This window comes from Pongo abelii, chromosome 6, assembly GCF_028885655.2.
Source record: "Pongo abelii isolate AG06213 chromosome 6, NHGRI_mPonAbe1-v2.0_pri, whole genome shotgun sequence".
NCBI classification, from domain to species: Eukaryota; Metazoa; Chordata; class Mammalia; order Primates; family Hominidae; genus Pongo; species Pongo abelii.
The window spans coordinates 134,771,552-134,784,376 of record NC_071991.2 but is presented as its reverse complement, the minus strand read 5'-3'; the positions used below and the strand labels follow the sequence as shown (position 1 = coordinate 134,784,376).

At 38.6% G+C, this 12,825-nt stretch overlaps 1 protein-coding gene across 1 annotated transcript in view; it reads left to right on the top strand.

Annotated features, from left to right (window-relative positions):
• The window catches only part of DGKI (diacylglycerol kinase iota), a 456,754-nt gene extending 447,202 nt beyond the window's left edge, over positions 1–9,552 (top strand). Inside the window, 2 exon segments of the mRNA XM_063725794.1 lie at positions 1,471–1,570; positions 5,844–9,552. Coding sequence (XP_063581864.1) covers positions 1,471–1,570; positions 5,844–5,960 — 217 coding nt within the window. The 3' untranslated portion in view covers positions 5,961–9,552.
• The last annotated feature ends 3,273 nt before the right edge of the window (positions 9,553–12,825 follow it).

The window sequence follows — 12,825 nt, the reverse complement described above, 5'->3', positions numbered from 1 at the left end:
CCATAGTCAGTGCTAATCATCATTTAGAGCTTGCTTCAAGCAATGTACTTCTGCACTGGTCCATCTTGGAATGCTGAGAAGTCTAAATAATTACACTTACCTTTTCATATACCCATCACATTTATTCTTTCTCAACTGGAGTTTCTGAGAAAATGGGGCCCTACTGCCCTAAGGCATTATTCACATGTAATGACATAACTTCTCTCTATTAGTCTAGAACAGGACAAGTTATGAACCACCACCGAAGAACTAAGAACATAGTCACTCTGTTTTCTGTCTTCTGTGGTTCACAGAAGGGATCCTGATTGAAAAAGTCATCAGCTCTGGGATGGTGCCTAAACTGATGATAATGTTTGTTTTCAACCTTATTTCTAAAGTAGCGAAATAGCTGCTGCTCCCCAAACAGGAACAAAGATAGGCTGTACAACTAATCCTGAAAGCCGTATTTGAAAAAGTATAAAGATGAGTTGGTGTGGAGAGGAATGAGGTGGTGAGTAGCTAAGCATGTGGGGAGGAGGAGAAGTAGAAATGAATAGAATGGAGGACAAAGAGAAGCAGTAGAGCTGTGGAAGAAGCTGTCTATCCCTCCATGGAGCTGGTCCGCATGCCAGCACATCCTTTTGGCAAGATTATAAGTGGTGCCATCACTTACCCCATTTTGCCTTCTCTAAAGGCTGCTATTGATTTTTCCTGAAACACGTTGGCATTAAGCATCTTGGTGCCTTTGGGCTCAGGATAGGAATACCCTCCTTCCTATAGAGCCTGTCAGTGATGGGGAAATGGCCAGTTTCCCTTGCCCCTTCCCACACTGAGTGGCTGGCCTCAAGCCTGCTGCCTCCTGGGGAGAGCCCTGGCTCTCAAACTCTCCCAGAGTCTCACTGTGCCTCTCAGATATCCTCTGTGGCTGCCCCCTCCTTCCACCTGCCACTCACACAGAATCTAAAGTGGATAGAGCAGAGTGGGTGTTGGCCTGGCTCTTTGAACTTGGGTTCTCAGGAGATACTCCACTGCAGGCCGAGTGGCCATCAACCAAGGGCTGCATGCTGTGCCTGAAGGGCCAGAGGCGCTCCACACTGCTCTCTGTTCTTTCACCCAGTGCCTTTCTCACTCTGCTCAAATGTATGCACAGAGAGAATGGCTTCAGTATTCAGATACATCTAGACAATTAGTCTGTTTAATACTGCATTGACTGTCACCTAAATCAAATAGTAGTTTTTTAAAAAAATTACTAAACCTAATCAACACGATTTGGAAAGGGGGCTAGAGTCAGATATTATGATCAGGTGATGACTAGCTCAAGGAATTTTTAGAAATCCCCTTCCCTACCTCCCCAGAATGTACCCTATAGCCAAGGTCTCAGCAGCCTACAGGGAAGGAGGCTGAGGAGCACCCGACATCAGCTCCCCTCACCCCATTCCCTGCTGCCTCCAACCCCTTTATGGGTGGTTTCCCATTTCATCTTTGATTTAGGGGTGAGACTGCACTGCACAAGGCTGCCTGCCAGCGGAACCGGGCTGTGTGCCAGCTTCTGGTGGATGCAGGAGCATCTCTGAGAAAGACGGACTCCAAGGTAACTCGATGAGTGAGTGCAAACATCCTCCCGCTGGGTGAGATCGCAGGCGCTGTTGCCTTTGCTTGTGACCATAGCACGGACATCCTTTCTGTGCTTATGGAAGTGCCTGGGGCTTTGGAAAAAGGAGGAAAAAATAGAGTGCTTCGTTTAGAGAAACTGTGATTTAAATGTATAAGCACAAAGGGAGGGCGTGTGCTTGCCTATGGGGCTTTATAAACCTCTGAACACGTTGACCTTGGGACTTTGGGGTTGTCCTGCTGAACGCTAGCAGCCAAGTCATGGGAGTTGAGGTCTGAAGCCCAAGGAGAGGGGTCAGGACCATTTTCAAAGACTTTGGCCTGACTACTGAGAAGCCCCTTTGGGGTTTTCCTTCAGTACTTACTCCAACGTGGTTTAAATTCTATGATTTATATGGCCCCTTATATGGGTGCCAAAGGGATTCTTTCCCAGCTCCCAGGATGGCAGGATCTGGCTTTGAGATGGTTACAGTCTTAAATCTGGTGTGTTTATGTAGTTCTTCATTTTTAAAAAATTCTTTCCATTTGTTTTCTAATATTATTCTCTAAAAGTTAACCTCAGATACTAGATAGCATGGGAATTACTGTCATTTATAGGTACAGGAGCTAAAAGCGTAGAGAAAGTTACACATACCCTTGGACAAGTAGCTGAGCCTTAAATTAAATTGAGCTCTTTTGACGTCCAGCCCAGTGCTGTATCAGCAGGTTGGTGGTTCTCATTTGGTGCCAGAACACCCCAGCCACATAACAAAATTGGTTTGTTTATGGAATCTGTTTTGTTGAGGTACAGTGATACCTGTGGCACTTGGCTTGAAATGTGGTTGGTTTCTCCACAGCAAAAGTTATGTAAATCTGAACTTAAAGTGTCCACTTTCTTAGAACTATCTTAATAAGAGGGCAGTGAGGCCAGATATTGTAGTGTGACATGTGCGCCAACCTGGATAGCATCAGCTGGCGGAGGTGAGGCCTTAGGGGAAACTCTGTTTAGGAGAACTGAGAACAAGCTGCACCACGAGTTAAGATTACAGAGAGCACCCAAGAGAAAGGGTTGAAAGATAGAGGGAAGGAGGAGTTGTAGCTTAGTAGAGTTGACCCAGGGCTCAGCCTATAAGAAAGAAGAGAGAGAAAGAGGAGTTAGTTTACATAGAAGATCAACATCATAGAGCAGGGGTGTCCAATCTTTTGGCTTCCCTGGGCCACATTGGAAGAAGAATTGTCTTGTGCCACACATGAAATACACTAACACTAACAATAGCTGATGAACTGAAAAAATAAAAATCACACACACACACAAATCTTACGATCTTTTAAGAAAATTTATGAATTTGTATTGAGCCTCATTCGCAGCCATCCTGGGTCGCATATGGCTTGTGGGCTGTGGGTTGGACAAGCTTGCCATAGAGGATTCTGATAAGCTCTGAGAGTTTTAGAACACTCTCGGTAGACTCCAGGAAAGAATGAACCACTTAACTATAGACACTTACATAGAAGAATCTTAATATATAGTTGAGGCATTCATTAAGCAGGTACCAAGTAGCTCAGGTTTTGGGCCAATGGTTGTAACCATGACACGTAGATAACTTAGAAGCCTAATTAATGGTTTAAGCTCCATTAGATTTATTTAAGTGATAAAAATCTGCCTATGTGCAATTTTTTCCCTGGGGCCTCCTCAAACTGCAGTCCACTTTATGAAATAACTTTGCCTTCCAAGTGGGCTTCTTTCCTTTCTGAGCCAGTTGTATTACATAGAAGTCTCCACTTCCCTGACAACCCACGAGCACCCTTGCTTTCTGAAGTCCCTGGCTGCCTAGGTATATCAAACACACTTGAGCTGTGTCCTGGTTTCTAGTGGTCTGTTACCTGTCTGGCTAGCTAATTGGGTACACTATTTCAAATGGCAGATAATTAGGTTGGTGTAAAAGTAATTGCGGTTTTTGCCATTAAGAGTAATAATTTCTCAATGTGATGTTCTTCCCAGATGTTATTTGTACTCAGATGTTTTGATGTTTAGCCTGATTGAGAAACACAACTTATAGTCAGGATTAATGGAGCCAGGTTATGGGTGGGGTAGGGTTGGTCTTGCCAGGGCCACTCAGACCACAGCAGCGCAACTGCCTCTTTGCCACACAAAGGCTGGTCCTACACTCAACTCAGATCACTTTAAAAACAGAGAGAAGCCATGAAAAAGAGGGACAAACCAAACAGGAATCAGGAGACCTGGCTCTTGAGCAGGTCTGCTTTTTTATCTTTCTAAGTTTCTGAATCAGATAAAAGACTCAATGTTCATGGAAACTTCTTCCTATTTTGTGTTGTGTATGTGTCTGCTTTTTTAAAAAAAATGGAAATAGCTTGTTTTTATAATTATAAACCCCTCACATAGAAAACTAGTAATGTAGGAAGATATGCTCCAAAAAGCAAAAAATTGCTGGAAACCTCACAACCTAGACCTAGATATCATTAAACTTCTAATGATCCCCCTTCACATGTAGATATGCCTGTTTTTCTCTCTCGTTTTTAACTAGATAAAGTCATAAATACATGATATCGTATAACTTTTCACTCAACGTTATATTCTAGAGATCTTACCACATGAAATAATATAGCTATACTTCAGTACTTTTAAGGGTTTTTAAATTTTGCCATTCTGTAACTTGATGCTAGTTTAAAGTTGAATGTGATAATTACAACTGAATCTTCTCCTGGAATTTTTTGGAGAGAAGCAGCATCCTGAGAATTTCTCCTATTAGAGATCAGTTCCTTAGAAATCAACTCAAAGGCCCACCTCAGCAACCTCTCTGAATATTTGGAACCTGGAAATTCCAACCTCATTATTATGGAAGTAAAGACACAATTATCTACTAAGGCTGCAAACAAGTTGAATAAAAATTATTATAGGAACTTCAAACTGGTGGTTAATGGCTAAATCCCAACTAAATAAGTAAAATTTTAGAAAGATTCTAGAGCCATTGTTACTTCCCTTTTGTCCTCTCCCCAGTAGGCTGTGTAGAGCAGGTTGGATTGAGGTCGCCAGTATCTGCTGGGATAGCCGAGATGAAAACTGAGAAGTCTCTGATAATATTTATAAAACTTGTGTGCATTTGTACATGGAGCTATTTATTTGGTACAATGATCACGCCTCTACCCTTCCTTTGGAACTTAACATAACTTTTTAAATAGTTAAAACTTTATCATTGAACAAAAATTAGAAATTTTGAGCGATGCCAAGTAATATCTACAGGCATTCAAAAGAATGGACACTCTTTCTCCCTTTACTGCTGACTTCTTATTCAATGGCCTTATTTAAAAAATAGCAATATATATACAAATATATGTGTATATGTGTGTATACAAATGTACAAAAGGCATTATAGTAGTCTGAAAGAAATTATATGATCATTTAAAATGTTGATGTAAAAAAATTAATGACACAAATTTATGATATATTACTAAGAAACGTTGTAAAACAGTATGTAAATGAATTGTGATTTTGTTTTTATAAAAATATGTATAGAGGCATATAAAAGACAAAATCCAGTTATCAATGGGAGGTTAGTAGTGGTTATCTTAGTTTGGTGGAATGATTAGGGATAATCCTTTTCTTCTTTGTGCTTTTCAAGCTTTCCAAGATTTCTTTAATCAATATCTACCACTTTTGTATTGAGAAACTAGCTTAGTTTTTAGAGAGATGAAATAGCTATAAATTGGGGAGAACTTAACTGAAGTCTGAAACCAATAAAGAAAACCTTTCAATTTTTTTTATGACTATCCCTTCCTTTTAGTTTCTGTATGTTGATTTCCCAAGTTTAGAATAATAGAAAGAGTCCTAAACTAGAAATCTAAATGCCTGCCTCCCTATTTTTTAAATTCAGTAATTTCTACCTCCCCATCTTCCAGAAAGGCCCTGGGTTTCAAAATTCACTTTACCCCACTGTTTCCTCCTGTATACTGTTAACCTCTGTGAACTTCTGTTTCCCTAGTATAAACCTCACCCGTCAAAAGTGATAAACTCTTTCCCTTTCATTTACCAATCACACATGTTCAATTTAATGCTCATATAAGACAATAGATTTGGAAGTGTCTTCTAAACTCTAAAACACCAAAGTGAAAGGATCCCTACTAGCAGGTATCTTTGGGTAGTTCTGTTTCTGTGATTTTTTTGTTTTGTTTTGTTTTGTTTTTTGTTTTTGTATTTCACAACTAGCGTTTTTCTCTCTCTCTCTCTCTTTTTTTTTTTTCCAACTATTTTCATATAGGGTAAGACACCTCAAGAAAGAGCACAGCAGGCTGGGGACCCAGACTTGGCTGCTTACCTAGAAAGCCGTCAGAACTATAAGGTCATTGGCCATGAGGACCTGGAAACTGCTGTTTGACCCTGGTATTCGGGCAAAGAGAATGTGAGCAAGCGTATCACATCTGCCCTCCCTGTGATTGGGCAGCTCCCGTGGAAGAAGCTGATGGAATTCATATATCTGTCTCTCTCCTGCAAGAATCTACCTGAGACCATGCCACTAGCTTTTAAGGGCTACCAAGATGTACAACAGAACATGATAGCCCATTGAGAAGGAGGCAGGATACCTGGCGATTTGTGGAATACAGTACGAGTTCCACAAAATTTGATCCTTATTGCTTCCAGCAAGTAGCATGAACTTCTGTGTTCACCTGTATAATTTATTTTAAAGATTCAAAGGATGTTCGTATAAATGGCACTGCTCCATCCTCCCCCTATGCATTGATTTTTTTCCCTGTACCATACAATTCTACTGTAACTACCCATCAACTTAAAAAAGAATATTATCTCTTCTCTTTACGTTCAGTCTTGGAAGACCACAAGATTGTCTGAAGGCCTTCTAAAACCCTCTGAATGTCCTGCAGAAATATAACTGTAAAATCACTTCCATTTCTAAGACTAAATATATCAAGACTATTTAGTGACTCTCTCTGCATGTCCCTCCCACCCCCCCAACCCTCCGTTTCATTATATAGGAGCTGGGAAGTGCCACGTGGATAATGTCAACTTGTGTGCTATATCTCTGAGGAATGGTGAGGTGGCATGGGAGATGTCTGTGCTTGGAGGTACCTCAGAGAGGTAACCCAGGGGTCAGCCCAGGCTGCTGGGCTGTAGCCAATAGCCATGCAGGACTGGTTCAGCTTGGGCTGTCTGTACAGCTCCGTACTGCCTATGTGTAGCCATCTTTGCCTTTTGCTGCAATAGAAGATGAGCAAAGGATTAAACAGAGGCCCACAGCTAGTTTGCAGAACCACTCAATTTTAAGTGCTGTTTAAATTGCAGAGCAAATAATCCTGTGTGGGAACTGTGGTTACAGGAAATGGAGCACTCTAACAATGTTTACTTCCAAACTTCGTTGAATGATAATAGAAAGCACCCTAATTGACTTGAAAAAAAAAAAAAAAAAAAACAGCAAAAGCAAAAGTAGCAACATATGTCAACATATGTCACTGAAGTAGGAAACAGTCGTTGGAATGTTGCACAGAGGCTAATAACTATAGACTGTTGGATACAGTGGTGAGAGGAGCCCCATTTTAGGTCTTTCTTTTAGGTTTTTGGTTTTCATTACTCCAAGTAATCCTTGACCCAAGAACAAAGGCTTGTTGTATGAGTTCCACTGCCAGATTTATGGGATGCCCGGATCATTCAGAAGGATGCTTCAACTATTATTTGTGAGGTCCAAAGGTTGTACTTGATAACCCCATTTTCTATGTATGGGATAGTCTAATATATTATTTTATCTACTTTATTTTCCCTTTTCAGAAAGTCCTTAGTGCAAACCACCATGGGAATCTAGCCAGAAATGTCTGTTGGATAGTTAGAATTGTAACATCTAAACCTGCCACGGATCGAATGGTACTTACAGGTACCTCTCTTAGGGACTCTGTGAGACCTAAAATATCAGAAGAAAATGTCCGTCTTTCTGTCCAAATATCTACTTGACTTGGGAGTAAGTCAAAAATAAAAGTGGGTGTCCAAGGATTTTGCTTTTGGCGAAATCTGACGTCTCCTGAGCTTATTTTCATTTTGTCCTTAGACACAGCATAGTGCTTCCCTAATGTTTCTACATATGACCATGGATGATAGTGTCTCTGCATTTAATTTAAAAGTCTAATGGTGACATTTTGCTTATCTGAGTCACATTTCAGTAACATATCATCATTTTGAAAGTGCGGCTATGATGTACTATATTAAATAGGAACAGCCTTTCAGTGGATGGGGATTTTATTACCACAGTCTCTCCATAGTCATTTCAAAATCAAATTGTTGGTGGGAGGATGGATTGAATTGTGAGTAATCTACTTCCATATATCAGCCTCAGAAATGGAACTATCCTTTGGATATTACAGGAGACACTGCAGCAGATTGTTTCCAGAAGCTGGAAAGATATGCTCCCGGAGAATTTAATCACTGGGCTTTTGCTGGGGGATTTTTAGTTGGTGGGACTGTCAAGGAAATGTGATGACAGAAATGTAATCCTTAACACAAACTGGAATCTGGTTTTGAATGGCATCTTCCATGCCCTGGATTGAGCCAAATGTTTGGCCAAGCCGTCAGTTATCTAGCTGTTACTGTTGGGATGAAGAACTCTGTTTTCATCAACTACCATCTCACATTTCCCTGTAAATACTTCCAAGTAGCCCAGAGAAAATTTAGGGTAAAGGTGGCTATGGGCCAATTTCTAAATAGCTCCAATTGAAGACATAAATCTGTGTTATGAAAAATGATGAGTTGGTACTATAAGATTCCTGATGCATTTGGAAATTGTTTCAAACCAAAAAAAAAAAAAGGCATTAGAGTCCTGTGTTATTCATGGAGACCAATATTTGATATATCGCTTTGAAAAAAGCAAGTACGACTAGGACTTGGGATTTCCAAAATAAAGTGAGCAGAATAACCACATGTTTAATGGCTTCAACATTAAACCACCTCCTGTAGCATGTTTTAAAAATTGGTCCTGGGCTTTGGAAAGAGCTAAGGCCTTATGGTCTAGGAGTTTCCATCTCAGCTTAAGTATCTTGTATCCCTACTATATTAGGCCATCAGGAAAGCAAGTGATCTAGTCCTGGTCTGAAGAGCCACATAACTGTAACAGACATAAAAATATGTACCTATAGAAATATCATTTCTACAAAGCCTACTGAGACAGCACTGAAGAGGCAGCTAGCTTGGCTGACTCCTCTGTGTTTGTTTCTTTGTGTCATGGCACTGACTGCCTTGAGATTCCATTTTTAGATGAGGTTGATAGAGGAATGGAAAACGAAGAGTTATTAAAAGACAACATTCTATAACCTGAAAGGTAGTCATTTTTGCAAGCTTGTATTTTAATATTGTGCATTTAACAAAATAGAACACAGTTAAACTGTGCTTTATCATATTCAAGGACTTCATCCATAATAAGAGAGATTAGTAAGCCAAGAATGGAATAAATACCATGATTAGGAATTTTGCTTTCAGAGTTTATGTTTCCTCTGTAGATGTGATAACCAAAAACCAATGCAAGTTTTGAAACATAATTTAGCTGGCAAATGCACAGTGATGGAAATTAGTAATGACTGATGGAAAGCCGTACATACCTGTTGCTCCTTATCCTTTCAGAATGGCTGCTTTGGCAGATCTGCCTGTGCTAGGAGCTACTCAACATCACTTCATTTTCATTTGGACCTTGTGAGAGTCCCTTTGCCTAACGAATTTCTGAAATTTATTTATTTACTAGAACCCTCATGATATTCCATAATATTCATGGCTTAAAAAAAATGACACAGCATCTTTATTTTATTACATGTCAATTTTATTAATAATATTTAGGGTTTTTTTTTAGTTATAAAAATGGCACATGCTTTTTATAAAATGTTTTAATACCACAGATGAGTATCACATCCACAGTCAAGGCATCCCTTTGTTCTGGTGTTGTGTCCCACTTCCCAAAAATAAATACTGTTAACACTGATGAACACTGTTGCTTGTATGTGATGTCAGAAATACTCCATCCGTTCATACACAAGTATGTATGTATATACGCATATACATTTACACACATATATAGACATTTATTTATATACACATACAAGTATGTATACTATATTCATGTATATTGCATAGGTTTAGAAAAGAGCAAACATTTTAAAAGCATGCAGATCATTTGTATATGTGTAGTGAACACCAATAGGCAAAACAGGTTAAACAGAGAATTTCCATTTATTTTTTTGTTTCCACCATTGCTAGGCTTAGATCTGTCATGGCATTACTACAGTTGCACTTGCCATTTTCTATTACCTGTGTCATAAAATTCATGACCAAGAGTTCCTGTAATTGTTTATGTTGCCTTCCACGAAGCATGAAACCTACCATAGCCCCAAGACTTATTATCTATGCTATGTTTGTATTTCAAGTAAAGGAGAGTTCTTTCCTCTGTGGTGCTGAAACCACTTTACAAGGCTGTTTGTAACACTAACGCTCAGTAGGTTGCCTAATGATATTTAATTAGGGCAGGCTACTGCCGGGAAGGTGTAGTAACTTCAGTGTAGTATGGGGTCTGAGCAGCTTGTCTTCCTTCGAGAAGGAGTAGCTAATGAAATCACTGAGAACAGCATGATATTTTATTCAATTATGCTATTTAAAAATGGGATTTTGTTAAAATGGCTCATCATAACCATCAAATAAAACTACTAATTGCTCTATTTAAATGAATTATATTCATTTTAGGAAAATAAGTAGAAAAACATCTAATAAATTAGCTTTCTGATTAATCTTTAACACTTATTTAATATAAAATGGCTTCTGCCTGCATCTTAATTGAACCACCTTTGAATCTCTCAACTCCTTTCACTCTGAATCTCTTACTCAGCTGATTAGAAGTCTTACAGGCCCTTCTCTGCCAGGTCTGTCAGATCGACTTGGACCCTACCCTTTTCTGTGTCCCAGTCATCCTTCATCTCTTGTCTCTCTAATTTTTGGGCCATAGCAACAGTCCTGTCCCTGGACTTTCTGCCTACTGCTGTCAATAATTTTGTCACACAGCTGCAAAAGTCTTCCCCAGATATTATGCTCGAAATAGATCAAAATGAAATTACCCTCTGGGACAAGTATACCTTTTACTCAAAGGACACATGGATGTCCACTGACCTTGATCATCTTATAGAATTATGGCAAGCATGATTCTGAAAATCTGTCAGGTTTAGCAAATATCTGTCTTAGTCCCATGAGGGTACACAATCATGGCTGCTGCTTCCTCGTTCAACAATGTAAGCCACATGCCTCTTTGACGGCACCTGGAGGACTAGGTTATAGATTTTACACTCCTGAGGGCCGTCTTTGGTTTTACACTGTCTCCTCACAGCTTAATGAGAAACGTGAAAATAAGAACCAAGAAAAGACTCATGCCCTTGGACAACCTCCTCTCCCAGGACACTGAGATTTACTGACCAGGTCCCAGAAAGAAAGCAGAAAAAAATAATTCTTAGGCTCTTGTAGCATAGATTTTAAAAGTAGAAACATGAAAATTGAATGGTATCTTCATAATGCATAGACTCCAGAGTCTATTTACATATGTATTCAGTTATGCATGTAATCATATGTCCATGAATCAATCATACATGCATGTATTTAATCATTATTTGAAAAATATTTTTCACTCTGAGGCAGGCATCATACTAAGGATATAACAATGAATGTAATAGAGAAAACTCTTGATTTCATGAAGCTGGCATCTAGAAGAAAAGACAAATTCCAATGTGATAAATGCACTGCAGGAGAACCCCAGGGTGTCCAGCATGGGCTGGAAATTCAACCAAGGCTTTATTGTACCAGCCACTCATTAGCCAGCAATGTTTTAGTTCAATGAAAACATAAGTAGGAAGAGAATAATATTTTGCATTTCCATTTTACTGGAGTCTTAGTAGATTTCTAAAAATGTATCTGAAACTAAGATTTTAAAACAAGACTTAGAAACACTATTAAAATGAAAGCTAAGACTCATTTATTCTAGCTCTCAGGATAGAACTAGGAAAAATAAGCAGAGTTTTCAGTGGGTTTTGACTAAATATAAAGAAGATGAAGTATAAATAATATGTAATAGTGGAGTGGATATCACAATTATAAACTTTCATCCTCCGTTAGCATTTAAACAGAGGATACCTGACCACTCTGAGGGGTGTTGTGATTAGGAATATGTGATTTGAGGGGGCTGAAATTAGATGCTGTGATTTTTCAAAAGATATTTTTTAATGGCTTTGTTGAATGGCAGGATTTTATTTTAAAAACTCATGAAAATCTTGATTTTTGATTTGTTAAACTTTGCTTTATAACTGAGAATTTTAAAAATATCTAGGGGAATGGCTGTTAGTTATCATTTAAAAAATTTTAAACTAAGTATGAATTTAAGAGCTAGTGAAAAGAAAACATACTAAAAGGCGTAATTTGATTAAAAATACTTCTGGAAGCTTATAAATTTTGATCAGTATTCTTAGTCATTGTCAAGTAAAATTCTATTAGAAATCTGTCTTACTGTCCATCCAATATAAAAAAGTGCTGTGATTCGATATTCTAAGAGTTAAGTATAATCTAATATAATCACAGAAGAAAATTCTGCCTGTAAGGTATTTGGGAGCCAAGTAAATGTACATGAAAGGCAATCATGGAAAACTCCTTGGCTTCTGCCACCAGCGTGGCAACCACAAGGGAGGTCCTACCCATGGAAATAAGAAAATAGTGATCCAAGTTTTCACCCAACTTTTGAAATTTCAATATTTTGAGCCAAATGCCTTCTGAAATGGGAGGCTTTGATAGTGGGAAATACTAAAATTATCTTTTCCCTCAGACCTTTAGTGAAACACACATATAGTTTTCACTCTATGACAGTTTAAACAACTCAAATCTATACTGTTTGTTAAGAACAATTTCAAGAATTAAGAAGTGCTTTAGCATTATGATGTATTGACATGTTTGAGCTTCAGTTGGAGTTCAAAACAACCCCAACGAGGTGAATAATGCATATAATACATTTTAGATGAATACACTGAATCTCAGAGCAGTGAATTCAGCCTGTGCAGATTCATATAGCAAATGATAGTGCTGCAGCCAGAACTGGGTCTTTAGAAATTACATATTAACATGTTTTCTAAGTAAGTCATTTTCCATCATTGCCTTCAAGGATGTTTTATATCAATTGTTCAGATTTCCGTAATATAGAAGATGCCTCCATGAAAAAAAAAATGTTTACGTAAGTT